We start from the raw sequence: 27678 nt of genomic DNA, 5'->3' as shown, positions 1-27678 counted from the left end.
ATAGAAAATTGATATCGAGTTTGAGAACTGTGTCCATGAGGAATATATTCACTAAAAATCAATACACAAAAAAATATAACATGGCGGATTTTTGTGACATATTTAGAAAAAAATATATAAATTACTTTATGACACAAAGTATTTAGCCTAGAGTTTTAAAATGTTGTCAGCTTTTTACTGTAATTTTTAAGAATATGTGCTAAGAATTTAAAAAGGATTGGATTAATAGTCTCAGACTTCCAAATTTCACTAATGGTTTACCTTAAAAGCAATTGAAGTACTTGCTTTTTCAAAAATGTATTGTTTAATTCTTTCAGTTTTGGATTCTTCTTTATAAAATCGTTACAAAATCTTGGGTCTAAATTATTATTATTATTATTATTATTATTATTATTATTATTATTATTATTATTATTATTATTATTATTATTATATGGTAAGTAATATCAGCTTTCGCAATCCTAATAATGAATTTAGAGTTCACAAACTTTTCTATACTAGAAATTTTAATTCTATTTCTCCGGTTTTTAGATTAGTAAAAAAATGCCAATATGCATGGTTGTGGTTTTGATCCATTTTATGTAGCCTAAATTGTCCGAAGACAAGTCTGAACGACTCAAATGATACCAACAAGGCACCACTTATGAGGCAACTAGGCCAGGAGATAATAAGATAGGGTGTCCAGTTCCTTTCCCCTTCCATTCCATACATTGCCGACTAGCTACATATTACACTAGTCAGACTTCAGATGCATACAAACAATTGTTCTTCCTCTGTCACATATCGTCAAGCGAGATGTACTGCCTGATAATAGATGTAGCCTACATATCAGCCAGAACCTCAATCAGAGGTGATTTAATGTACAGTATAGTAGGACTAATTGACTTGTATTATGAGTATAATCTGTAAATTTCCTCAATTAAGTTCTTATGTTTCTTTACTAATTCTACTATGCATCAGTTGCTATTATAGGTTAGGTTTCAATTCACATTAATCATTTTAATCTTTATAATTGTTATATCTTAACGTATTTATTATTTATTTTGTATTGTACTAATGTGCTAGACTGTAATTGGCCTACGATTGTTGTCCAGCACACAAATATCAATAAATAAATAATTAACTAAGTAAATAAGTAAATAAATAAATTAATGAATTAATCAATAAATAAATGAAAAAATAAATAAACGTAACAATAAAAGAATGAATAAATACATGAAGGAATGAATGAATGAATCAATAAATGAATGAATAAATAAATAAATAAATTAATTAATCAATAAATGAATAAATAAATAAATAAATGAATAAATCAATCAATCAGTAAACAAATAAATAAATGAATCTATAAATAAACAAATAAATAAATGAATAAATAAATCAATCAATCAATCAATAAATGAATGAGTAAATTAGTAAATAAATGAATGAATAATTAAATAAATGAAGCAATCGGTAAATAAAAGAATAAATAAATAAATGAATCAGTGAATAAATAAATTAATTAAATAATCAATAAATAAATGAAAAAATAAATAAACGAATCATTAAAAGAATGAATAAATAAATAAATAAATAAATAAATAAATGAATCAATCACTAAATAAATGAATAAATAAGTAAATAAATAAATAAATGAGTAAATAAATAAATTAATTAATTAATTAATCAATCAATGAATAAATAAATAAATAAATGATTGAATAAATAAATAAATCAATCAATCAATACATTAATGAGTAAATTAGCAAATAAATGATTAATAAATGATAAATAAATAAATAAATAATAAATAAATAAATAAATAAATAAATATGTAAATAAGTATATTATTATTTCAATGTAGTTATTCTGCTGTCGATATTTAGTTTTGTTTTAATTTATTACTGACTATACATATTGCAAGTAATTATATTATTTGTTTTTGAACACAATTTGTTCAGTCTTGTTTAATTATCAGGCCAATTAATGGTATAAATTTCCTAACGAGTGACCTTTCTTATATAGGCCTACATTACATCATAAATATCGTTTTAGATGTTTCTATTGACAGGTTCCTTGGGCGCCCAATACTCTTTCTTGATTCCAACATCTTACCCTCACCTTCGGACATGCCAATCTCTGAAGACATTAGCCCGCTGTTATCTTTGTAACCACCAAACTTACGTTTACGCAATGTGGATGTGTTGAGTGAAATCTGTGTTGGATGAACCAAGAAATAGCACCCTAAAATATTATACTCTCTGCATAGTAATTTTATTTTTCTAGTGCTTGTGATCCGGGTGAACCAGTAGGTCATCCACTGTCCATAGCCTCAGTACATAATAGTTTACATTATTTGATGCGATTTCACTCAATACAGTGACTTTGTGTTGCAGTCTCGCCTATGATCTGGGTACCCAACCAGCTGGTGGGAGCGCCCGCAGGCACCAACGCCACTATCGACTGCCACACAGAAGCCTACCCACGAGCCATCAGCTACTGGGTGTACGAAAACGTGATGATCCTTCCGACCAAAAAATACGGCACCGAGATCACAGAAAACAGCTACAGGACGCACATGAAACTGTCGATCAGAGACCTGAGGGACAAGGACTTCGGCAACTACAGATGCATCTCCAAGAACTCGCTGGGCGAGACGGAGGGGTCCATCCGGCTCTATGGTGAGTTCATATCACCATATCACCATATCGTACTCCAATAGTTATCACAAAGGTACCATGTTACACAAGGGGCAATCAATAAGTTTCCGGACCGCATTATATTGTAAATTTTTATACTGAACAACAATGTAATTTTATTATCTCAACAATAATTATCACTCTCTACAATTTAATTTCACTCCTGTCAACAATGGGATTTGCTCTCCGCACAGCAACACAGCGTTCGTTATTGCACTTCACAAACAACAATGACAATTTACTTGGACTATTACGAACAACAATGAACTGTTAATCTTAACTAATATTCACAAAGCACTATTTACAACACAGAATTGTCAGTTCTCAGTTCACAGCTCGATTGTCTTGGCTAGTTCTTCTAGCTCAGTCACTCGCGTTCACAGAGTCTCGAACCCCAGACCTTCAGAGACGATCCGCTGCACTTCGAACTCAGGTCCCCCCAACTGCGATCCACTGCACTCGAACTCCGGGCTTCAGGCTCCACAGTTACGGACACAACTCAAGTCGCGCTCTGGTCTCGAAGCTGGCTTCACTGCTACACAAGACTGTCTGGCTTGCTCTCTACTGACTTTAACAACACTGCCTTACTGATTGACTGACTGACTGAATTTCACTTGCGTCTTCTCTTTTATATAACCAAACCATAGTTGCGAGAAAGTACGAGTTCTGGATATTTCCAAACGTGTGTCCATTCTCGAATCATCCGGATATCTCTTCTCTCTGCCGCAGTCGCTCTGTCCCATTCTCCCCACCATAGCACATGCCACAGGAAGCAGATGCGCGCGCAACCTCCGCGCCGGCCGACCTTGCACTTCCTTCTGTTGGTCGTGAGTTAGAATCTCACGTCGCTGTCAAATTATTTTTAACTAGTGGCTTGTGCAGCAAATGCTGCAAACTAAGTTGATTACCATTCACATTAAAATTTTGTAAATTTATTGCCAATGAAGAATACCAGACATTTTGGAAGTTACTTACTTCCATAATAAAGAAACATACCCCTCTGAATCGTTTTCTGTATGCTAAATACTTTTTATTGAACCTATACTATTACATCTTCAAGCAAGATTAATTCAGTCTCTACCATCATATCCCACCTCTCTCAAATAGATTTTAATATTATCTTCCCATCTACGTCTGCCTCCCTCAAGGTCTTTTCCCTTCAGGGGTCTATCAACTAACACTCTATACCATTTATAGATTAACCCATACGTGCTACATGCCCTGCCCATCTCAAACGTCTGGATTTAATGTTCCTAATTATGTCAGGTGAAGAATACAATGCGTGCAGTTCTGTGTTGTGTAACTTTCTCCATTCCCCTATGACTTCATCCCTCTTAGCCCCAAATATTTTCCTAAGCATGTTATTTTCGAACACCCTTAATCTCTGTTCGTCTCTCAAAGTGAAAATCCAACTTTCACAACCATAAAGAACAACCGGTAGCACAACTGTTTTATAAATTCTAACTTTCAGGTTTAAATATCTACACCACACTACCATTAAATATATGGAAAAGATCCATACCACTTGACTAATAACTATAAAAATATTTCACTTTAATAACAATGTTGTTATCTTACGTAAGTTTTGTATAGACTTCTATATGGCCGTCACTCAGTAAATATTATAGAAATGAAGATCTAACTTCAGATATTCTCTACGCCTATTTATATAACCCCAAAAGATTTCACTTTCATGTCATAAATAAAGCATTAATCTGTATAATTGGAGACAAATACATCATGGCATTCACTATAATAATAGTTCATTTTTATTGGTAATAGGGACCGATAGCGGGCTTATGTGAGGGCGGCAATGAACCTTCGGGTTCCTTAAAAGCCATTTGTAAGTAAGTAAGTAAGTAAGTAATGTCATCAAACATTCTTAAGTTTTGTAGTTTTTAATATCCAATACGCAGACAACTGTACTCAGAAAATTACACACCAGAGAATCGTCTTTTTAGTAAGTCTTGAAGTTTTTAATAACCAATATTACAGAAACGTTCAGAAAAAGTTACACAAATGAAGATCGACATATTGGCATTATGTCAGTCATCTGAACTCTAAATATGTTAGCAATCCTGCAGATCATAGCTTTCGTGTGATATTGTTTATTGTAGTGTGTTTGTGTTTTGTTTTGTTTTATTCTGAAAGGGCCATTAGCTATTTCTCAAAACTGACGACAGATGGATTTTGGAAAATAGGAAAATTATGTAGGAAAATTGACATTTCATTAAAAATTACTATTTTTCTAAAAAACTTTGGGTTCCAAGCTTCAAAATGAGGGGTCATTTATTAAAATCCGTTCAGCTGTTTTCCCGTAATTTCCATTACCAGTTCAAATTATATATATAGATGTGAAACGTTCGAACATGTGAGGGGATATCAAGATACTACAAACTTCGCCCTACTCCTTAGGCACCCAACAATACGTAGAAGTAAAGCATGTGAACTATAACAACCGAGTTCTTTGAAAACTGGAAAGAGGCCTTGCGTTTGTATTAAAATTATCATTACCTAACTAGTTTCGTAATATAAATATCATTAGTTTATTACCTAAATAGTTGTATTATAAAAGTTATTAAATTAAGATTAAATTATGGTTTATTTAACGACGCTCGCAACTGCCGAGGTTATATCAGCGTCGCCGGATGTGCCGGAATTTTGTCCCGCAGGAGTTCTTTTACATGTCAGTAAATCTACTGACATAAGCCTGTCGCATTTAAACACAATTAAATGTCATCCACTTGGGCCAGGATCGACAACCTCGGACATGTGGAATAATTCATACCTCGGACATAGAAGATCAGCACTATACCAACTGCGCAATCTAGGATGACTGTAATAGAAGTATCATTATGTTTAATAGTTTCGTAATAGAAGTATCACTACCTAACTAATTGTATAATAGAAGTATCATTACCTAACTTGTTGTGTAATAGAAATATTATTAACTAACTAGTTGTGTAATAAAACCCATTATCAAACTAGTTGCGTAATAGAATTATAATTACCTCTTTGCGTAGTAGAAGTATCATTACCTAACTAGTTGTGTAATAGAAGTATTATTAACTAAGTAGTTGTGTAATAAGACTCATTATCAAACAAGTTGCGTAATAGAATTATCATTACCTAACTATTTGCGTAGTAGAAGTATCATAACCCAACTAGTTGTGTAATAGAAGTATTATTAACTGAGTAGTTGTGTAATAAGACTCATTATCAAACTAGTTGCGCAATAGAATTATCATTACCAAACTATTTGCGTAGTAGAAGTATCATTATCTAACTAATTGAGTAATAAAAGTATCAGTACCTAACTAGTTGTGTAATAGAAGTATCATTATCTAACTATTTGCGTAATAGAATTATCATTACCTAACTAGTTGTGTAATAAAAATATCATTATCTAACTAGTTGCGTAATAGAATTATCATTACCTAACTAGTTTTTTAATAGAAGTATCATTATCTAACTACTTGTGTAATAGAAATATCATTATGTATCTAGTTGTGTAATAGAAGTATCATTTCCTAACTAGTTGTGTAATAGAAATATCATTACCTAACTAGTTGCGTAATAAAAGTATCATTACCTAACTAGTTGTGTAATAGAAGTATCATTATGTAACTAGTTGTGTAATAGAATTTTATTACCTAACTAGTTGTGTAATAGAAATATCATTATATAACTAGTTGTGTAATATAATTATCATTACCTAACTAGTTGTGTAATAGAAATATCATTATGTAACTAGTTGTCTAATAGAATTATCATTTCCTAACTAGTTGTGTAATAGAAGTATCATTAGCTAACTATTTGTTTAATAGAAATATCATTATCTAACTAGTTGTGTAGGAGAAGTATCATTTCCTAACTAGTTGTGTAATAGAAATATCATTAGCTAACTAGTTGTGTAATATTATCATTATCTAATTAGCTGCGTAATAGAAGTATCATTACCTGGCTAGTTGCGTAATAGAAGAAGTATCATTACCTAACTAGTTGCGTAACGAATGAGTTTACATTTTTATTAGTTATGTAAATCCACATTACATAGTCAAAGTGGATAAATGCATTTACATCCTTCCCAAATCGTAGTTCACATGTGCATGTGACATTCAGTTTCGGATTTTAAATATGCTATAAAGAGAAGAAAAACTATTAAATTCTGTAAGCTTGATGTATATTAAGTTATGAAATGCAAGTCATTGGGTTCAGTTTCAAGACTTTTAATCAGTTGTTCGAATCCTGACTGCCAGCCCAAGTTAACCACAAAGTGCGACACAGCTGTCTTGTTTGCATCACACGTACGTGTGGGATGCTAACTCTTTCCCTCCCTGTACGCTCTGAGGCACTGTCACAATATCTTTACATTTAAAACAACGTTTGTTACTGGAGCCACACTGTGCGAGTCTCCTTCTTGAACGTCGCGCTACAACTTCTCCGACAGGGCTGCGAGGCGTGTAGTCTATACGCTGCTGCAGGCGTTCTCATTACTGGAGTAACGAATCCCACCGATCCTATCCATTAGCATGGTTTGACGCAGCAAGTTTCTGTTGCAGACATTGTACAGAAACAGAAGCAAGGATATAAGTGTGTAACACGTCGTGCATATCTCTAGGGGGCGCGAAGGCATCTTACCATCACAATTCTGAAAGCTCTGTATTCTCCCTTTGCGTGTTTCGTTCATATTTTTTTCCTTTCTGTTACTTATCCTTATTTTCTTATTTATTCGACATTTCTCCTCGCCTTTTTTTCCTGTTTCTTCTATTTGTACGCTTTCCTTTTTTACATACTCTTTTATTTCTGTCTCCCATCCCATTTTCTCCTTTCCACTTTCTACTTTTTATGCACATATCTTTATTTCTAAATTTTTCTTTTCTTCCTTTCTTCCCGAACTTCCTTCAATTCTACTTTCCTTTCTTCAATCATTCTCTCTATCTTCTTTTCCACTTTTCTCCTCTCTTCATTACTAATTCATTAATTCATAGTTTTCTGACCAAGGACAGGTTTTTCACTGCAAATCCAGCATTCTTCAATATTTCCTCATTTCTGCCTTCCTTTGCCTCCGCATATTATCCTTCTTATTCCCGTCTATTATCAAATATATTCTGTCCCGAGCTCTTCTCACGTTCACCATTCCTTCCAGTCCATCCTTCAGTAGGCAGTTTCTTCTCAGTCAGTGATCCAACCAATTCCTTTTCCTCTTCCTGATCAGTTTCAGGATCATTCTTTCTTCACCCACTCTTTCCAACACAGCTTCATTTTTTATTCTGTGTCTCCACTTCACACACTCCATTCTTATCCATATCCACATTTCAAATGCTTCTATTCGCTTCTCTTCATTTCATCGTAATTTCCATGTTTCTGCTCCATATAACTCTACACAAAGCACTTCACTAGTCTCTTCCTTACTTCTTTTTCCAGAGGTTCACAGATGATGCTCTTTTTTTCTATTAAAAGATTCCTTGGCCATTGCTATACTCCTTTTGACTTCCTGGCAGCAGCTCATGTTACTGCTTATAGTACACCCCAAGTATTTGAAGCTGTCCACTTGCTCTACTGCCTCATTTCGAATTCGCACGTTTACTTTTTATTTTTCTACTCGTCTTGTTGGCATTTATCTTCATCCCATACTGCTCACAGCTGTCATTTAGCTCCAGTAGCATATCCCTTAGTATCGTATCCTCTTCTGCTAACAACGCCATATGAATTGCTTTCATTTCCAATGAATTTGCTGCAACAATATTATTATTATTATTATTATTATTATTATTATTATTATTATTATTATTATTATTACTTACTTACTTACAAATGGCTTTTAAGGAACCCAAATGTTCATTGCCGCCCTCACATAAGCCCTCCAGCGGTACCTATCCTGTGCAAGATTAATCCAGTCTCTATCATCATACCCCACCTCCCTCAAATCCATTTTAATATTATCTTCCCATCTAAGTCTCGGCCTCCCTAAAGGTCTTTTTCCCTCCGGTCTCCCAACTAACACTCTATATGCATTTCTGTTTTCGCCCATACGTGCTACATGCCCTGCCCATCTCAAACGTCTGGATTTAATGTTCCTAATTATGTCAGGTGAAGAATACAATGCGTGCAGTTCTGTGTTGTGTAACTTTCTCCATTCTCCTGTAACTTCACTTTTGAATTTTTCGACAGCAGACTGGATGATAAGAGCTTCTCAACCGAATAATAACACGCATTTCCCATATTTATTCTGCGTTTAATTTCCTCCCGAGTGTCATTTATATTTGTTACTGTTGCTTCAAGATATCTGAATTTTTCCACCTCTTCGAAGGATGAATCTCCAATTTTTATATTTCCATTTCGTACAATATTCTGGTCACGAGACATAATCATATACTTTGTCTTTTCGGGGTTTACTTCCAAACCGATCGCTCTACTTGCTTCAAGTAAAATTTCCGTTTTTTTCCCTAATCATTATTATTACTATTATTATTATTATTATTATTATTATTATTATTATTATTATTACAGTAGAATATCGACTATCCGGAACAGTTGGGGACAGGGGGTGTTCGGATAATTAATTTTTCGGATATCCGATCATTTACGAAAACAAATTGTACCGGTGTCATAGGAGCAGTATGAATCAAACAAACTCTGATATGAAACACAAAACTGCATATATATAGCCCGGGTTCGAATCCCGGTTGGGGAAGTTACCTGGTTGAGGTATTTTCCGGGGTTTTCCCTTAACCCAATACGAGCAAATGCTGGGTAACTTTCCCTGCTGGACCCCGGACTCATTTCACCGGCATTATCACCTTCATTTCATTTAGAAGCTAAATAATCTAGATGTTGATACAGCGTCGTAAAATAACCCAATTAAAATGTATATATATACATATATATATAGCCCGGATTCGAATCCCGGTTGGAGCAAGTTACCTGGTTGAGGTATTTTCCGGGGTTTTCCCTTAACCCAATACGAGCAAATGCTGGGTAACTTTCGGTGCTGGACCCCGGACTCATTTCACCGGCATTATCACCTTCATTTCATTTAGAAGCTAAATAATCTAGATGTTGATACAGCGTCGTAAAATAACCCAATTAAAATGTATATATATACATATATATATAGCCCGGATTCGAATCCCGGTTGGAGCAAGTTACCTGGTTGAGGTATTTTCCGGGGTTTTCCCTTAACCCAATACGAGCAAATGCTGGGTAACTTTCCCTGCTGGACCCCGGACTCATTTCACCGGCATTATCACCTTCATTTCATTCAGAAACTAAATAACCTAGATGCTGATACAGCGTCGTAAAATAACCCAATTAAAAATATATATAGCCCGGGTTCGGATCCCGGTTGGAGCAAGTTACCTGGTTGAGGTTTTTTCCGGGGTTTTCCCTTAACCCAATACGAGCAAATGCTGGGTAACTTTCCCTGCTGGACCCCGGACTCATTTCACCGGCATTATCACCTTCATTTCATTCAGAAACTAAATAACCTAGATGTTGATATAGCGTCGTAAAATAACCCACCTATTGTAAACACCGAGAACTGACTAGCTAGTTTGACAAGTTCAAAATGGCCAATAAAGTAAAATTTGATGACTAGAAAGGTTTCGGTTAACCGATGTTTCGGTTCATCGGTATTCGGTTAATCGATCCTCTACTGTAGAATTATTATTATTATTATTATTATTATTATTATTATTATTATTATTATTATTATTATTATTATTATTATTATTATTATTATTATATCCCTAAGGATGCTTTAATCTTATGTAAGTAACAAGAAGTTAAAAAACTCTTCATAATGAACTACTTAATTTCATCAGTGAATTTCATTGGGTCGTTGAGAGTTCGCTAATAAAATTAATGAATAAAAATAGACTAACGGTACTTCAGTTTCAACACCGCGCTCTGAAAGTTTTAAAGTTTGCACTAGTACTGAGGCACGGCAATATTTGCTCTCCTTGTAGAGCTGTCAGAGTTAAATTACTCTATGCCATCACTGCTGTATTTTTGTCATTGCAAATTCCTGATGAAATGAACATCGGGCCTGTATTTCGCATAACAACTCCGGCGACACGTGACTTATTGACTGCAACGTCACGAAACTTGGGTAACAAGACCGGGCATTAATACGGAGGGGGCGCGCCGAGTCACGGCCGGGGCGGCGACAGCAACAGCGGCGTAAGTGCGGGGCAACGCGATTTAAATGAACGCCAGCATTATATTGCCGATAACGAGACAGAGAGCTGTGCTGGGATTTACAACGACATACACAGGGAGTATCCAACTTCGTCTGACACCCGGGCATTCCGATGTGACGAATCAATTATTTATATAATTTTTATGAGTTTTATGACTTCTTTTCTTGTGTTGATGCATATCATATTCTCTCAAAATATGGAATATTTTAACACTATATATATATATATATATATATATATATATATGTATACAGAGTCTCCAATTTTCTTGACCAGAAACTTGAATCCTGCCTTCGGTAATCATTCAGGGTTTGAATCTCTGAAAGTCGTGACAGCAAAAGTGAATGATAGCGATAGAAGAATTCAATATAAAATATTCCAGCAAGCAGTATATGTTATTCATAGATTTCAAAAAGGCATATGACTCGGTTAAAAGGGAAGTTTTGTATAATATTCTTACTGAATTTCATATTCCCAAGAAACCAGTTCGATTAATTAAAATGTGTCTTAGTGAAACGTACAGCAGAGTCCGTATAGGTCAGTTTCTATCTGTTGCTTTCCCAATTCACTGTGGGTTAAAGCAAGGAGATGCACTATCACCTTTGCTGTTTAACTTTGCTCTAGAGTATGCCATTAGGAAAGTTCAGGATAACAGAGAGGGTTTGGAATTGAACGGGTTACATTAGCTGCTTGTCTATGCGGATGACGTGAATATGTTAGGAGAAAATACACAAACGATTAGGGAAAACATGGGAATTTTACTTGAAGCAAGTAAAGAGATAGGTTTGAAAGTAAATCCCGAAAAGACAAAGTATATGATTATGTCTCGTGACCAGAATATTGTAGGAAATGGAAATATAAAATTTGGAAATTTATCCTTTGAAGAAGTGGAAAAATTCAAATACCTGGGAGCAACAGTAACAAATATAAATGATACTCGGGAGGAAATTAAACACAGAGTAAATATGGAAAATGCCTGTTATTATTCGGTTGAGAAATTTTTCCATCCAGTCTGCTGTCAAAAAATCTGAAAGTTAGAATTTATAAAACAGTTATATTACCGGTTGTTCTGTATGGTTGTGAAACTTGGACGCTCACTTTGAGAGAGGAACATAGGTTAAGGGTGTTTGAGAATAAGGTGCTTAGGAAAATATTTGGGGCTAAGAGGGATGAAGTTAGAGGAGAATGGAGAAAATTACACAACACAGAACTGCACGCATTGTATTCTTCACCTGACATAATTAGGAACATTAAATCCAGACGTTTGAAATGGGCAGGACATGTAGCACGTATGGGCGAATCCAGAAATGCATATAGAGTGTTAGTTGGGAGGCCGGAGGGAAGAAGACCTTTGGTGAGGCCGAGACGTAGATGGGAAGATAATATTAAAATGGATTTGAGGAAGGTGGGATATGATGATAGAGAATGGATTAATCTTGCTCAGGATAGGGACCAATGGCGGGCTTATGTGAGGGCGGCAATGAACCTACGGGTTCCTTAAAAGCCAGTAAGTAAGTAAGAAGTATGTATACGTCGACATAGTCCACCTTCTTGCGGGTTGCCATTGATATCGTATGTCATAGACCATTTGTTATGTTATTGTCAGAATCCAACGTTTTTCATGATCTACCCAGGTTGTGACTTTCTCAGAATATCTTAAAATAAATAAATAAATTGTGTTAAAACTCTACGTTGTCTGTTCTTTACACTCACCTTGTTATTATGTCCGTTATTTATTCGGAATTAAACAAAACAAATTATTTTGAAGAATTCGAGGTAACTTACGTATTAAGAAATAATATGAGAAGAGCAAATGACTCGATAAAATACTATTCAATGAAAAACGAGACTATAAGAAACGTTGGAAAGCAAAGAAAATAAATAATTAACACAACAGATTGACTGTAGATGTTTAACATAAAATCATCACACGAAAACTAAAATTCGTAACATTCACTTGCGATGTGAGTGGACGTTATACACACCCCTGATTCCGCCTGCGAAACCATTAAATACCTCCCACATATCTGGCCTGATATTTGGGCTGCCTGAACAAAAATGATCGGCTTAAATGAAACATTTTATACACGAATGTCTCTCGTTTTAATTTAGAGACGTAAACAAATCTAAGACTGTCCGCAGTGCTGTTTCGCGAACCCCAGTTTGAGGAACACTATAAAGTGACGTCACTGCGCGGCTGATCGGACTCGGCGCTGTAATCCAGAAGCAGGACGCTGGCTGTTCACAGCTTCATGAGGCCAGAGTGGAGCAGCAATAAATCTTACAGACAATTTGACTGCGCCCCGCTATTTATGTTGCCATAACAACACAGCGATACTCATGAATGTCTTAGTAGTGGAATTCATAAATATTCGATTGGCTGAATACTTTAATGCTGCTAGTGCATGCCAGATAACTGACGGCTTCTCACTAATAGGGGTCTGGGTTCGATCCCGGACAGAAACTCCGATATTTTCGTTTTGATATTACAATATAATGATAATAATAATAATAATAATGATAATAATAATAATAATAAAAATTGCAGTAGTAGTATTAGTAGTAGTTGCTGTGGTTACGGGGTTTGATGTCTCCTTTGATCTTTAAAAAAAATGATAGGCCTATTTAGATTTTATTATTTTTTTTTATCCATAACCGTTTACCTACCATATACAAATAAAAATATATTTGTATGTATATGTATATGATTACTGTGTATGTGTAATAATGTCACAAATATTTTTAATATACAAAATTAAACAGAAGTTAAAATTTGTTAAAAGTTGAATGTGTGTGAAAAAATTATGTTTCAAATATGTTATAATAATAAAAATAAAAAAAAAATAATAATAATAATAGTAATAATAATAATAATAATAATAATAATAATAATAATAATAATAATAATAAAAGGTAAAAGGTAAAGGTATCCCCGTAACATTCCATGAAGGCACTTGGGGGGCATGGAGGTAGAGCCCCATGCTTTCCATGACCTCGGCACTAGAATGAGGTGGTGTGGTCGGCACCACGCTCTGACCGCCTTTTACCCCCGGGAGAGACCCGGTACTCAATTTTATAGGAGGCTGAGTGAACCTCGGGGCCGTTCTGAAAGTTCGGCAACGAGAAGAAATCCTGTCACCACCTGGGATCGAACCCCGGACCTTCCAGTCCGTAGCCAGCTGAATAATAATAATAATAATAATAATAATAATAATAATAATAATAATAATAGTTTATTTTAACAGGCAGAGTTAAGGCCATTCGGCCTTCTCTTCCACTCAACCAGTACGATAGAAAATTACTACAATGCTATGAATATCACATAATTAATACAATACAATACTACAATACAAGACAATACAGTATAATACATAATTAATATAATACAATGACAATTCTTTTCATCTTCACAACACCAATAAAATAATTATGTAATAATAATAATAATAATAATAATAATAATAATCATACCTAAATTAAATTAAATTATTAAACTCGATCACAATTATAACTTCAATGTGACTGCGCCCGCAAGAAATCGTTTAGCCTTTTCTTGAATATTCGTGAATTCGTGAATATATTCTATTAGAACATAGAATAACACTAATAAATATACCGTAATAGTAATAATAATAATAATAATAATAATAATAATTTAATAATACACAATGGGAGTGTAGTGTTGAAAGGTACTTGTGCAGGTATGAACATATCATACTCGTGGGTTTTAGTTCGAACTTAGGGTTAAGATACAAATTAGAATTATTTTAAATGTTATTTTAAGTGATCGTGCTTCATTCAATTTAGGATGCTCCTTGTTATTATTTTTTACTATTATTATTATTGATGTTGTTTGTTATTAGTATTAATTATTGTTAATATTATTATTATTAATTGTATTTGTTATTAATTGTGTTTAATATTAATTTTCATTATTGAGTGTAATTAGTTACCACTGCCTCCGGGTATTTACTCATTTGCAGTGTGAATAAATAAATACAAAATTTAAACCGACAATATATATTGTAAACAATTTTAATAATGACTCCCCATTAACAAAATTCTGCGTACGTCACTGATAGAGCTAGTAGTGATGGTAGTACTAGTGGCAATGTGGTTGTATTTGCAGTAGTGGTAATACTAGTAGTAGTAGTAGTAGTAGTAGTAGTAGTAGTAGTAGTACATACAGGTGGTGGTGGTGGTGGTGGTGGTGGTGGAATTGGTAGTGGTAGTAGTATCTAGTTTATATGAAGTCCGTTTTAAACTAGTTACGAAGCATTGAAATTAAATGTGGATGAGAAGTGTCCAACGAATTTTGCCTGTAGCCCCGTTAGCATTTGCAGGATTGTTTTTCATACCGTAAATCTGCCACATGGGCCTCCTGGCTTTATTTGCCTCCCTCAAGAATCCATTATGAGTATTTTATCGCCCTTTAAAATAACACCCTCGGCCAGGTGTTACCCTCGAACCTAGATTCAACAGTCGCTTTACCACCGACGTCTGATCAATTTAGGTGACTGTGTTAGTAATGGCGCTGAATATAATCCACCTTGTTTGGCCTCCAACAAATTAACCATGAGTAGACACTGTAATCGCTCGAAAACTGTGAAGTGTTATGAACGTGAATTGTCATCGTTCATTTAACTTTTCTTTTCAATAACAAAAACTATTCGAGGAATGAGAGACTATTACATTGGTAATGGAATGATGGGGTCAATGATAGGAGAGATCTGAACACCGGGAGAAATTCTGTCCATCTGTCCTTCTCTCTGCCCACCATAAATCCCACAGGATCTATACCAGTTCGAATCCAATTAACCTTTAGCCAGGAGTCATAAACTCAGTATAACTGCACCACCACCAGGAAAAATGCTCGATTATTTGATGATTGTCGTGTTGTTCATGTTCTACTTTCATGTGATTAACGTTGTTAGTATAATGATTAATTAAAATTGGTTTGTATAGCCCTACATTCATCTGTGATTCAGTAGTGCTTAATCTCTATGGACTCTGTGTCAGGCAAAAAGTGTGTATCGTTTCGCACTCTATTGTTAGATGTGATGGCTTATTTATTATTTACTGTGTAATTAGGTTATTAAATTTTCAACAGTTTTCCCAGAGATATGAAAAATTGGAAAATTACACTTTGTTTGTACAGTGATTTTGGTTTCAAATTAAACTGTGTATGTTTGTGTTTACATTATTCACATGCTGTGTAAAAATAATTATATTCCCATACGTGTGCGGAGATAGTCGCCCATGAAAATTGTACTTCTTACTGGATAAAGAATCACATTTTACAGTATAGAACATTATCATGATATGTAATAGCTGTTGTAAATCAGTCAGGGACGACAATAGGAAGCGAACGATGACACGTAACTTCAGAGAGGAACATCAAATGATCCCCAAACTGATGACATTCAATTACTAAACAGGCAAATAAAAAGAAAATTATATTTACTTTCGTATTTACTTAAGAAACCTGAAACATTATTATTATGCATTCCTTTCTATAAGGATGCAATCGTCCTAACATTTTGTAGGGTTTGTAATAATTCCCATAGGAAAAAGATCTTTGTCCTTAAGTTAGAGCCAGTTTTAGATTATTGTTTTTATTTGGTAATTATTTCTAATTCCTCCAACGAGGAGGTATTTGTTCTTCCAAGTTATAGCTAATGTTGTATTATTGTATTCAGTTAGTAGGCCTAATTATGTCTAATTCCTACAGGGAAGACATCTTTGTTCTTAAGTTATATCAAGTCTTAGATTATTGTCTTCAATTGGTAATTATGTCTTATTCCTACAGGGAAGATATCTTTTTCTTAAGTTACATCAAGTCTTAGATTATTGTCTTCACTTGGTAATTACAGGGAACAGGTCTCTGTTCTTAAGTTATAGCCATTCTTAGATATTTTTCACTTGCTAATTATGTCTAATTCTTCACGAGGACGTGTTAGTTCTTACCTTATAGCAGTCTTATAGTACTGTTTTCATTTGGTAACTATATCTAATTTCTTCAACGAGAAGAAGTGTGTTCTTAAGTTATAGCCAGTCTTATAGTACTGTTTTCATTTGGTAACTATATCTAATTTATTCAAGGAGAAGAAGTTTGTTCTTAAGTTATAGCCAGTCTTATAGTACTGTTTTCATTTGGTAACTATATCTAATTTCTTCAACGAGAAGTTTGTTCTTAAGTTATAGCCAGTCTTATAGTATTGTTTTTATTTGGTAACTATATCTAATTTCTTCAAGGAGAAGAAGTTTGTTCTTAAGTTATAGCCAGTCTTATAGTACTGTTTTCATTTGGTAACTATATCTAATTTCTTCAACGAGAAGAAGTGTGTTCTTAAGTTATAGCCAGTCTTATAGTACTGTTTTCATTTGGTAACTATATCTAATTTCTTCAACGAGAAGAAGTGTGTTCTTAAGTTATAGCCAGTCTTATAGTACTGTTTTCATTTGGTAACTATATCTAATTTCTTCAAGGAGAAGAAGTGTGTTCTTAAGTTATAGCCAGTCTTATAGTACTGTTTTCATTTGGTAACTATATCTAATTTCTTCAACGAGAAGAAGTGTGTTCTTAAGTTATAGCCAGTCTTATAGTACTGTTTTCATTTGGTAACTATATCTAATTTCTTCAAGGAGAAGAAGTTTGTTCTTAAGTTATAGCCAGTCTTATAGTACTGTTTTCATTTGGTAACTATATCTAATTTCTTCAACGAGAAGTTTGTTCTTAAGTTATAGCCAGTCTTATAGTATTGTTTTTATTTGGTAACTATATCTAATTTCTTCAAGGAGAAGAAGTTTGTTCTTAAGTTATAGCCAGTCTTATAGTACTGTTTTCATTTGGTAACTATATCTAATTTCTTCAACGAGAAGTTTGTTCTTAAGTTATAGCCAGTCTTATAGTATTGTTTTCATTTGGTAACTATATCTAATTTCTTCAACGAGAAGTTTGTTCTTAAGTTATAGCCAGTCTTATATTACTGTTTTCATTTGGTAACTATATCTAATTTCTTCAACGAGAAGTTTGTTCTTAAGTTATAGCCAGTCTTATAGTATTGTTTTTATTTGGTAACTATATCTAATTTCTTCAAGGAGAAGAAGTTTGTTCTTAAGTTATAGCCAGTCTTATAGTACTGTTTTCATTTGGTAACTATATCTAATTTCTTCAACGAGAAGTTTGTTCTTAAGTTATAGCCAGTCTTATAGTATTGTTTTCATTTGGTAACTATATCTAATTTCTTCAACGAGAAGTTTGTTCTTAAGTTATAGCCAGTCTTATAGTACTGTTTTCATTTGGTAACTATATCTAATTTCTTCAACGAGAAGTTTGTTCTTAAGTTATAGCCAGTCTTATAGTATTGTTTTCATTTGGTAACTATATCTAATTTCTTCAAGGAGAAGAAGTTTGTTCTTAAGTTATAGCCAGTCTTATAGTACTGTTTTCATTTGGTAACTATATCTAATTTCTTCAACGAGAAGTTTGTTCTTAAGTTATAGCCAGTCTTATAGTACTGTTTTCATTTGGTAACTATATCTAATTTCTTCAACGAGAAGTTTGTTCTTAAGTTATAGCCAGTCTTATAGTACTGTTTTCATTTGGTAACTATATCTAATTTCTTCAACGAGAAGTTTGTTCTTAAGTTATAGCCAGTCTTATATTACTGTTTTCATTTGGTAACTATATCTAATTTTTTCAACGAGAAGATGTTTGTTCTTAAGTTATAGCCATTCTTATATTATTATTTTCATTTGGTAATTATGTCTAATTCCTCAACGAAGAGATTTTTGTTCTTACGTTATAGCCAATCTTGTATTATTGTTTTCACTTGGTAATTATGTCTAATTACTTCAACGAGGAAGTGTTTGTTCTTAAGTTATAGCCATTCTTATATTATTGTTTTCACTTGGTAATTATGTCTAATTTCTCAACAAAGAGATGTTTGTTCTTACGTTATAGCCAATCTTGTATTATTTTTTTCATTTGGTAATTATTTCTAATTCCTTCAACGAGCAAGTGTTTGTTCTTAAGTTATAGCCACCAATCTTATATTATTGTTTTCATTTGGTAATTATGTCTAATTCCTAATTGGAACAGGTCTTTGTTCTTAAGTTCTAACCATTCTCAGATATTTTTCACTTGGTAATTATGTCTAATTCCTTCAACGAGGAAGTGTTTGTTCTTAAGTTATAGCTACCAATCTTATATTATTGTTTTCATTTGGTAATTATGTCTAATTCCTAATTGGAACAGGTCTTTGTTCTTAAGTTCTAACCATTCTCAGATATTTTTCACTTGGTAATTATGTCTAATTTCTCAACAAAGAGATGTTTGTTCTTACGTTATAGCCAATCTTGTATTATTTTTTTCATTTGGTAATTATTTCTAATTCCTTCAACGAGGAAGTATTTGTTCTTAAGTTATAGCCACCAATCTTATATTATTGTTTTCATTTGGTAATTATGTCTAATTCCTAATTGGAACAGGTCTTTGTTCTTAAGTTCTAACCATTCTCAGATATTTTTCACTTGGTTATTATGTCTAATTCCTACAGGGAAGATATCTTTGTCCTTAAATTATAACCAATCTTAGATTATTGTCTTCACTTTGTAATTATGTCCAGTTCTAATAGGAAATAGGTGTTTGTTCTTAAATTATAGCCATTCTTAAATATTTTTCTCTCCTTCAACCTTTTTTTAACATATGAACTCACTTACAGAAATAGAATGGCTCATGCCATTGAAACGGTATTGTTTGAGCATTTCTGACTAGAATTCTATGTAGTAAGTTATATATTTTCTGCCGCAGGAAACAATTTCATTGATCTCTGTTCTCTCAGTGTATATTCTTTATAAATAAGGAGCAATTTTTGTTGTTTACGTGTACTATTTATCTTCATAGAATGCTATAAAAGCCAAGATTGAGTGAATTAATTTCAGTTTTTGACACAGTCTCTAAGATACACGCAATTGCATACACTTTACCTTTATAACCCGTAAGGTATCATAAATATGAGACGACTAATTCTTGTTGCAGAAATCCCGATGCCATCGTCACCACCAAAAGCGACAGAAGTTCGAAGCAGCGGAGCAAGTAAAGAAGGTGAGTACAATGATGATCATTGCTTGCACTTCACACGCAGCTGGGTACGAACCAGTGACCCTTACTATAACCTCCACTTGTGCCATTATCAGCCATTTCTCCAGTTTCTAGCACGAGTCCAGGAATCATAGAGCACATTTGTTGTAAAGAGTTCAGAGAAAAAGTTTGCAGGAAAGCAATTTCAAGATTGTCTTGTACAGGGACATCATTTTATTTTTACTTCAATTTTTATTGTACCTGAGTTTTTTAATGTACTTCACTCCCACCCCTTCTACTAATGAGGTTCAACCTTCCTCCACACAGATCCAAGACCGCATATACAGTCATAGTAGCCTTACGATCATAGTAAACAGTACATTCCAAAAATATATTCGCGCTTTCCAGTGACGAAAGAGCTTTCAATATTGAATCCTTTTCGCACAGGTACTGTCGTCCATTTGCCTACGTCGTATCCCGGTTTCCCCACCAGCTTTTATTCGCCAGCTAGTGGTTGGGCTGACTTAGCTCGTTTCTGAGAACTTTAATATTTGTTAGGAATTCGACGTCTACGTAATATTATACAACTGTTTAAAATAACTTAAATAAAAGGGCCTCGTTAAGTAAATAACTGTAATCACGTGATTTCCCCCCTTTCTACGACCCTACTACATAACCACTTCTACGGACAGTAGGTAGCATGTCTAAGTAATTTTATCTTTTCGGATCGGGCAGAAGTGAAGATTGAATTTACAGTACTTAAGGTACTCTTTCATAGAGCAGGTACATAATTATTTCAACATGAGTTAGGTACTAGTACGAAGGACGAAACTGGTAATTGGGATTAGGTACAATAGTCTATAGTGCGATAATATGCACATTAGAACTGAAGCCTGTATCGAAATGAACGGCCACCATTTTAAAAAATGTGTTTAAATATCCATATTATGATTACAGTATTTTTCAATTTAACTTCATTCTCTATATTGTACGCTAATGTGCTGTAGACAGTATAATATACACTGCATAATGAATACGTCCAAATGGACAGCTCAGTTCGTGAATAAAAACACTCATTGTCAATACAGTACTGTATTTTGATTAAACAAAAACCTAATGAAAATTATCAAACTCAAAATCGCGATATTTCCTAGTTTACGTAAATGGATGAACTACTTTTCTTCCCTCCTATACCTAGTAAAGTGATTTGTTTGTATATTACGCCAGTATCATCGAACTCTAGTCGTGGAAGGGGGTAGCAAACGGCGTTGATCCAGAGGTATAACCAAGTTAATATTAAAAATGTTAGTAAAAATAAAATGATGTCCCTGTAGTACCTGATCGCAGTTTTCACGAAATTTAGACCTTTCGGCAAAGCAAGACTTAAATTTTAAACTTGTTTACGAATCTATAAACCTGTTTCAAAAGAAACAAGTAGTAATGAAACTGCTCCAATTATAAATTAAATTTCCTTAGGTAATATTATATTTGATTTAAATTAAACAAATTTCCTTATTTATTAGATAAATATTACGTTTGCTATAAGCTAAATAAGATCTAAAAGTCTGTACAGTTGCGAAATTACAACTTGAAAAAATACTAATTAGAACCGATCCTGAATAACTATTTCTCACTCATCTGGCGAAATGTGTTGAGTGGACGACTGTCTCTCACATATCACGTGACAGTGTAGGATGACAATTCAGCCAGAGCTTTTCCACATGTTTTAATACACCCTGTATATTACAGCCAATTGTTTCTGAGATGGTAGTCTGTTGAAGTCCAAGATTGTCTTAGATTTATTTTCAGTATTCTTTTACCACGTATTCTAGATTACTACTGAAAGCATTTTATGCTCGACCATGCCGAAATGTAGTAATTATACACCTGGTAGTAGCCCTTTAAAGCACCTCATTAAAGTACACCTATTCATTATAGTTCAGTTGTTCAGCCAATCAGAAATCACCATTGTAGCATTATAAAACCGCAAATATCGATTATTCTCAGATATGCAATCGAAAGACAACTAGCGAAACGTCACGGAGGCTGGAAATCCAATACTGTCGCAGAAGGTTATGTTCTGTTACTATAATAATTAGCGTTAATTGTAAATAATATTCAAATAAATTCAATTTGTCATCTCGTTTTTCAATGTCTAAATCAATTTCAAGGTTATATCAAGATTAATGTTTATTTTACTCTCTAGATTATATCAAGGTCAATGTGGATATCTATTTCTCGGAAAAAATCAATACTTTCGCGTCTGCGAACATCTCACAATTTAGAAGGTCAGTTCCGCTCGTCACTTAGATAACCATAACATGAATACTTATGAATAAGTTAGAAATATGGTCGAGCCTAAAAAGTCGTATGAAACTTGCCTATAATGGTAATTAAGACGCTCGTATGAAAATTATGAAACTCGCTTGCGCTCGTTTCATAAACAAACATACTAGCGTCTTAATTACTACCATTATAGGCTCGTTTCATAATGCACTATTATAAAATTTGTCTTTCTGTTACATTTTTCTGGAACAATATATTTCAAACGGATAAAAGAAGTAATTCAGTAATGGGACACTAAACAATTCAATGTTAGATTATATATGTAGTGGTACAGTCTTTCCTGAGAACATAAAACTCATTAAAATGTATTTCTGTTACGGAGGTAAAACCAACTGACTTATTGATGACAGGAGATTTTATTTTAATGTTTCTGTTTACTGAAATGTAAAAAATCGTGTCGTTATTTAAAGAGTAGGGTTAACCTAGTTATGACGTGAGGAGAAAAAGTGAGAATCAGAAATCGAGTATTCTAGAAGCGTTGAGATGATATATAACAGAAAGTGAAGGTGGTTTTACTGTTAACAGTAGCGATATTTTCTTTACTGACTCACACAAAGGTTTCTTCTCATAATGTTGAGCTGCATGTGACCATAAATAAATATAACGTGCTAACGAGCAAGATAAAAGTTGCAGCAGGTGCAATTTGGTAAATGTAGTGATTCATTCTTTTATTATCTTCCATAGATCTTACATGAGCAATGAAGCTTTAAGATGTGCAACAAGTCAAAATTTTACAATATTATAATTACATTTTTACAAATTTTTACAATATTTTACAATTTTTACAGTTTTACAATGTAGTAATTTTCTACAACGATGAGGTGAAGTCCGAGGATTCGCCAAAAGATTACCTGACATTTGCCTTTTGGTTGGGGAAAACCTCGGAAAAACCCAACCAGGTAATCAAATCAAAGGGGGAAATGAAGTGACGCCGAGGACTCGCCATAGACCATCCGGCTTCAGTCCCACGGCTGGGGAAAACCTCGGAAGAAACCATATTTTTATTAAAACATGTACGCATCAGTATGTATCAGCTAATTCCATTTAACAAATTAAAGTGTAAAAAAACTTAGCAATTTTGTAAAAATATACTGGGAAAATAATTCCAGATGAATCAACATTGTGGTAGAACTATATTAAAATACTACAAATCTGGCTTTCAGCTAAAGCTGACTTGAATAATTTCAATGTTTTACTATTCGTTAACACAAAAGCACAAATTTTAGTCACACAGAAAGTGTGTGCTCAATGCTGGGCCCTGACGTTCTGTGGACCATCTGATGAAGATATTTGAATTTTTCCACCTTTTCAAAGGACTATTTTGTTTATATGACGTCGTTCCATTTTCGACCAATGAAGTGTAATGAAATTTTGAATTCCAACCAATCACAGACATCGCTATCATTTTTGCAGTTAGATTTATCGCTATGAATTTATCGTATGGTCGTTCTTTTGTTTAGCCAGTGTCGCCAACTGTTTCCCTGTAAATCGATGAGTACGAATCCATTAATATGCATCTACGAGGTTAAACTTTTCTTTCAACTTTAAAGCAATGAATGCAATATTGATATTCAATCTTCATACATCTTAATTGAACGTACCTTTTAAACTTGATCCTTTCAATATTCTTCCCAGATTGCACGCATACGCGATTGGAATATTGAACTGTGTAGATGCAGCTTTAATTCCGTTACACACTACAGCGAGAATGCGTTTGTCGAGCTATAAAAAATGCTTTCCTGTAGCACTGAGTAAGGCACAGCTGACATTGGTCCCGATCCCACAGGTAACCTAACCTAATTGTAGCCTATAAAATTGTATTACGTGAATGAAATTAGACAATAGAAAGTCAGATGTTCAAATTTATGTAACATCATCGCATATCAAACCCAAAGACCTTGTAGGCCTGTGGTATTGTATACAAGATCTTTGATCAACTGCCTTCCGTATGGCTTAATAAAGTTTGTGTTTTAATTATCTATACAGAGATGGTGTAGTAACATATGTCTCGCTGTAGTGTGAATACATAAGGATTGCTAGCTGTCTTTACACATATTACATAGTTCATAGTTCTCGGTGTAGTGTGTAATGAAGTACTAAATAAAGTGCAAAATCCTACTTCCACATCTACATCTTCGTCTTCTAATTCCATGTCCATTGTAGGCTATCTGAAGAAAATTACACTACTTCATTCAGATTTGATAACTGCGTTTTCAACAATTCTTCATTTAATTAATGTATTAATCAGGCTATTTGTAATTATACTATAAAACGTTTAAATTAAATTATGATATCAGCAAATAATAAAAATTTATTTATGTTATAATAATAAGAGAAAAGTGCAGTACATGTAATTAACATTGTTAAACCTGTATTTCGATTTTCGCAATTGGCATTACTGAATAATAACATCGAATTTCTTTATTGTAGTAATCGATATTCATCTATTTCGACTTCACAATGTCTGAATAGGTTAAGTATTCGTAAATATATAATTATTAACATTTTGTGAGCGGAATGTAGGGATATAGGCCTATTATTTATATTTTTATTTTATTCACGAAATAGTCCTAATAAATCTCATAACTCTCGTGACATTACTACAGATAAGTTTCCTAATTTTACATTTCCATTTCGTAACATGTTCTGGTCACGAGACACAATCATATCCAAAACTTAAAAAATATGCAAATTTAGTAGTACGATGATCACTTACTATTAAAGTAAAAAGGTGAAGTCAACCCCGTGGCAGGTCGAATCAGCCCAGGGGGTGGCGAGATATTAATAATAATAATACTTACTTACTTACAAATGGCTTTTAAGGAACCCGAAGGTTCATTGCCGCCACCCTTAACCTACGTTCCTCTCTCAAAGTCATAGTCCAAGTTTCACAACCATACAGAACAACCGGTAATATAACTGTTTTATAAATTCTAACCTTCAGATTTTTGGACAGCAGACTGGATGATAAAAGCTTCTCAACCGAATAATAACACGCATTTCCCATATTTATTCTGCGTTTAATTTCCTCCCGAGTGTCATTTATATTTGTTACTGTTGCTCCCAGATATTTCAATTTTTCCACCTCTTCGAAGAATAAATCTCCAATTTTTATATTTCCATTTCGTACAATATTCTGGTCACGAGACATAATCATATACTTTGTCTTTTCGGGATTTACTTCCAACCCTATCGCTTTACTTGCTTCAAGTAAAATTTCCGTGTTTTCCCTAATCGTTTGTGGATTTTCTCCTAACATATTCACGTCATCTCCATAGACAAGAAGCTGATGTAACCCGTTCAATTCCAAACCCTAATAATAATAATAATAATAATAATAATAATAATAATAATAATAATAATAGTAATAATAATAATAATAATAATAATGATAATGGCTTTATTTAACCTGGCAGAGTTAAGGCCGTAAGGCCTTCTCTTACACTCAACCAGAATTAAAACTTGCTTACACAGTTGAACATAAAACTGGATCGGAATTAAGTAATTACATAAGTACTGAAACAATTTAGGTACATAATGAGATCAAAAGAGGTAGTTACATAAAATTTACCTCATAAAATAAAAATAAACATAGTGAAATACATATCAATGTTGCTAGAATCAAATACGAATCACATAAAAACAGAAGCCGATAATTCAATAAAAAATGTACACAGTAAAAATAAAAATAAACACATTAGTATACAATTAAGTAGGATTTACATAATTAAACCAGAAACCGACAATTGAATAAAATGTACACAAAAAATAGATTAATAATAAAAAACAACAACACAGTGGGATACATATTGGCGTTAAGTGATAAATAAACACCATTTAGATAATAAAAATAAGAAATAATAAAAATAAATACAATGGAACACATTCCATTAAATATTTGCAACGCGTTAGGTCTGGCAACTCTCTCTTTACAGACTCTAATGGTAGTAGGGATGTCAGTTCTACGTGAATGCTTTCTTTACCCCCAGGAAATGTCCCTGGTACTCATTTCTATTAGAGGCCAAGTAGATCCCAGGACCATAGTGCGGTTGGAAGGAGTAGATCAATGGAAAAGTCCATGACTTCATCGGGAATCGAACCCGCGCCCTTCCAGCTTACTACTAATGAAATGAGAAAACAAATTTTTATCAGATTACGTCAGTAATTTACTTACTTACTTACAAATGGCTTTAAGGAACCCGGAGGATCATTACTGCCCTCCCATAAGCCCGCCATTGGTCCCTATACTGAGCAAGATTAATCCATTCTCTATCATCATATCCCACCTCCCTCAAATCCATTTTAATATTATCTTCCCATCTACGTCTCCGCCTCCTTAAGGTCTTTTTCCCTCCGGTCTCCCAACTAATACTCTATATGCATTTCTGGATTCGCCCATACGTGCTACATGCCCTGCCCATCTCAAACGTCTGGATTTAATGTTCCTAATTATGTCAGGTGAAGAATACAATGCGTGCAGTTCTGTGTTGTGTAACTTTCTCCATTCTCCTGTAACTTCATCCCTCTCAGCCCCAAATATTTTCCTAAGCGCCTTATTCTCAAACACCCTTAACCTATGTTCCTCTCTCAAAGTGAGAGTCCAAGTTTCACAACCATAAAGAACAACCGGTAATGTAACTGTTTTATAAATTCTAACTTTCAGATTTTTTGAGAGCAGACTGGATGATAAAAGCTTCTCAACCGAATAATAACAGGCATTTCCCATATTTATTCTGTGTTTAATTTCCTCCCCAGTATCATTTATATTTGTTACTGTTGCTCCCAGGTATTTCAATTTTTCCATCTCATCAAAGGATAAATTTCCATTTTGTACTAAATTCTTGTCACGAGACATAATCATATACTTCTTTTTTTTCGGGATTTACTTCCAAGCCTATCTCTTTACTTGCTTCAAGTAAAATTCCCGTATTTTCCCTAATCGTTTGTGGATTTTCTCCTAACATATTCACGTCATCCACATAGACAAGCAGCTGATGTAACCCGTTCAATTCCAAACCCTCTCTGTTATCCTGAACTTTCCTAATGGCATACTCTAGAGCAAAGTTAAAAAGTAAAGGTGATAGTGCATCTCCTTGCTTTAGCCCACAGTGAATTGGAAACGCATCTGACAGAAACTGACCTATACGAACTCTGCTGTACGTTTCACTGAGACACATTTTAATTAATCGAACTAGTTTCTTGGGAATACCAAATTCAATAAGAATATCATATAAAACTTCTCTCTTAACCGAGTCAGTAATTTACTAGTTTCAGAAACAGAATTCCTACTGAATACAAAAGTTTTTCTCTTTTACATACAGCTCAATTGCTTGTTAAAAGAAACATTTGACTTCCATTATAC

At 33.7% G+C, this 27678-nt stretch overlaps 1 protein-coding gene across 1 annotated transcript in view; it reads left to right on the top strand.

The window, feature by feature from the left end:
• The window catches only part of LOC138713966 (lachesin-like), a 794574-nt gene that overhangs the window by 654439 nt on the left and 112457 nt on the right, over positions 1 to 27678 (top strand). The window contains exons 6-7 of the mRNA XM_069846547.1: positions 2379 to 2663; positions 19929 to 19994. Coding sequence (XP_069702648.1) covers positions 2379 to 2663; positions 19929 to 19994 — 351 coding nt within the window. The remainder of the gene's footprint in view (positions 1 to 2378; positions 2664 to 19928; positions 19995 to 27678) is intronic.

This window comes from Periplaneta americana, chromosome 14 (assembly GCF_040183065.1).
Source record: "Periplaneta americana isolate PAMFEO1 chromosome 14, P.americana_PAMFEO1_priV1, whole genome shotgun sequence".
In the NCBI taxonomy this organism is placed as follows: domain Eukaryota; kingdom Metazoa; phylum Arthropoda; class Insecta; order Blattodea; family Blattidae; genus Periplaneta; species Periplaneta americana.
The sequence above is the reverse complement of the archived record's forward strand: the minus strand, read 5'-3'. Positions and strand labels throughout refer to the sequence as shown.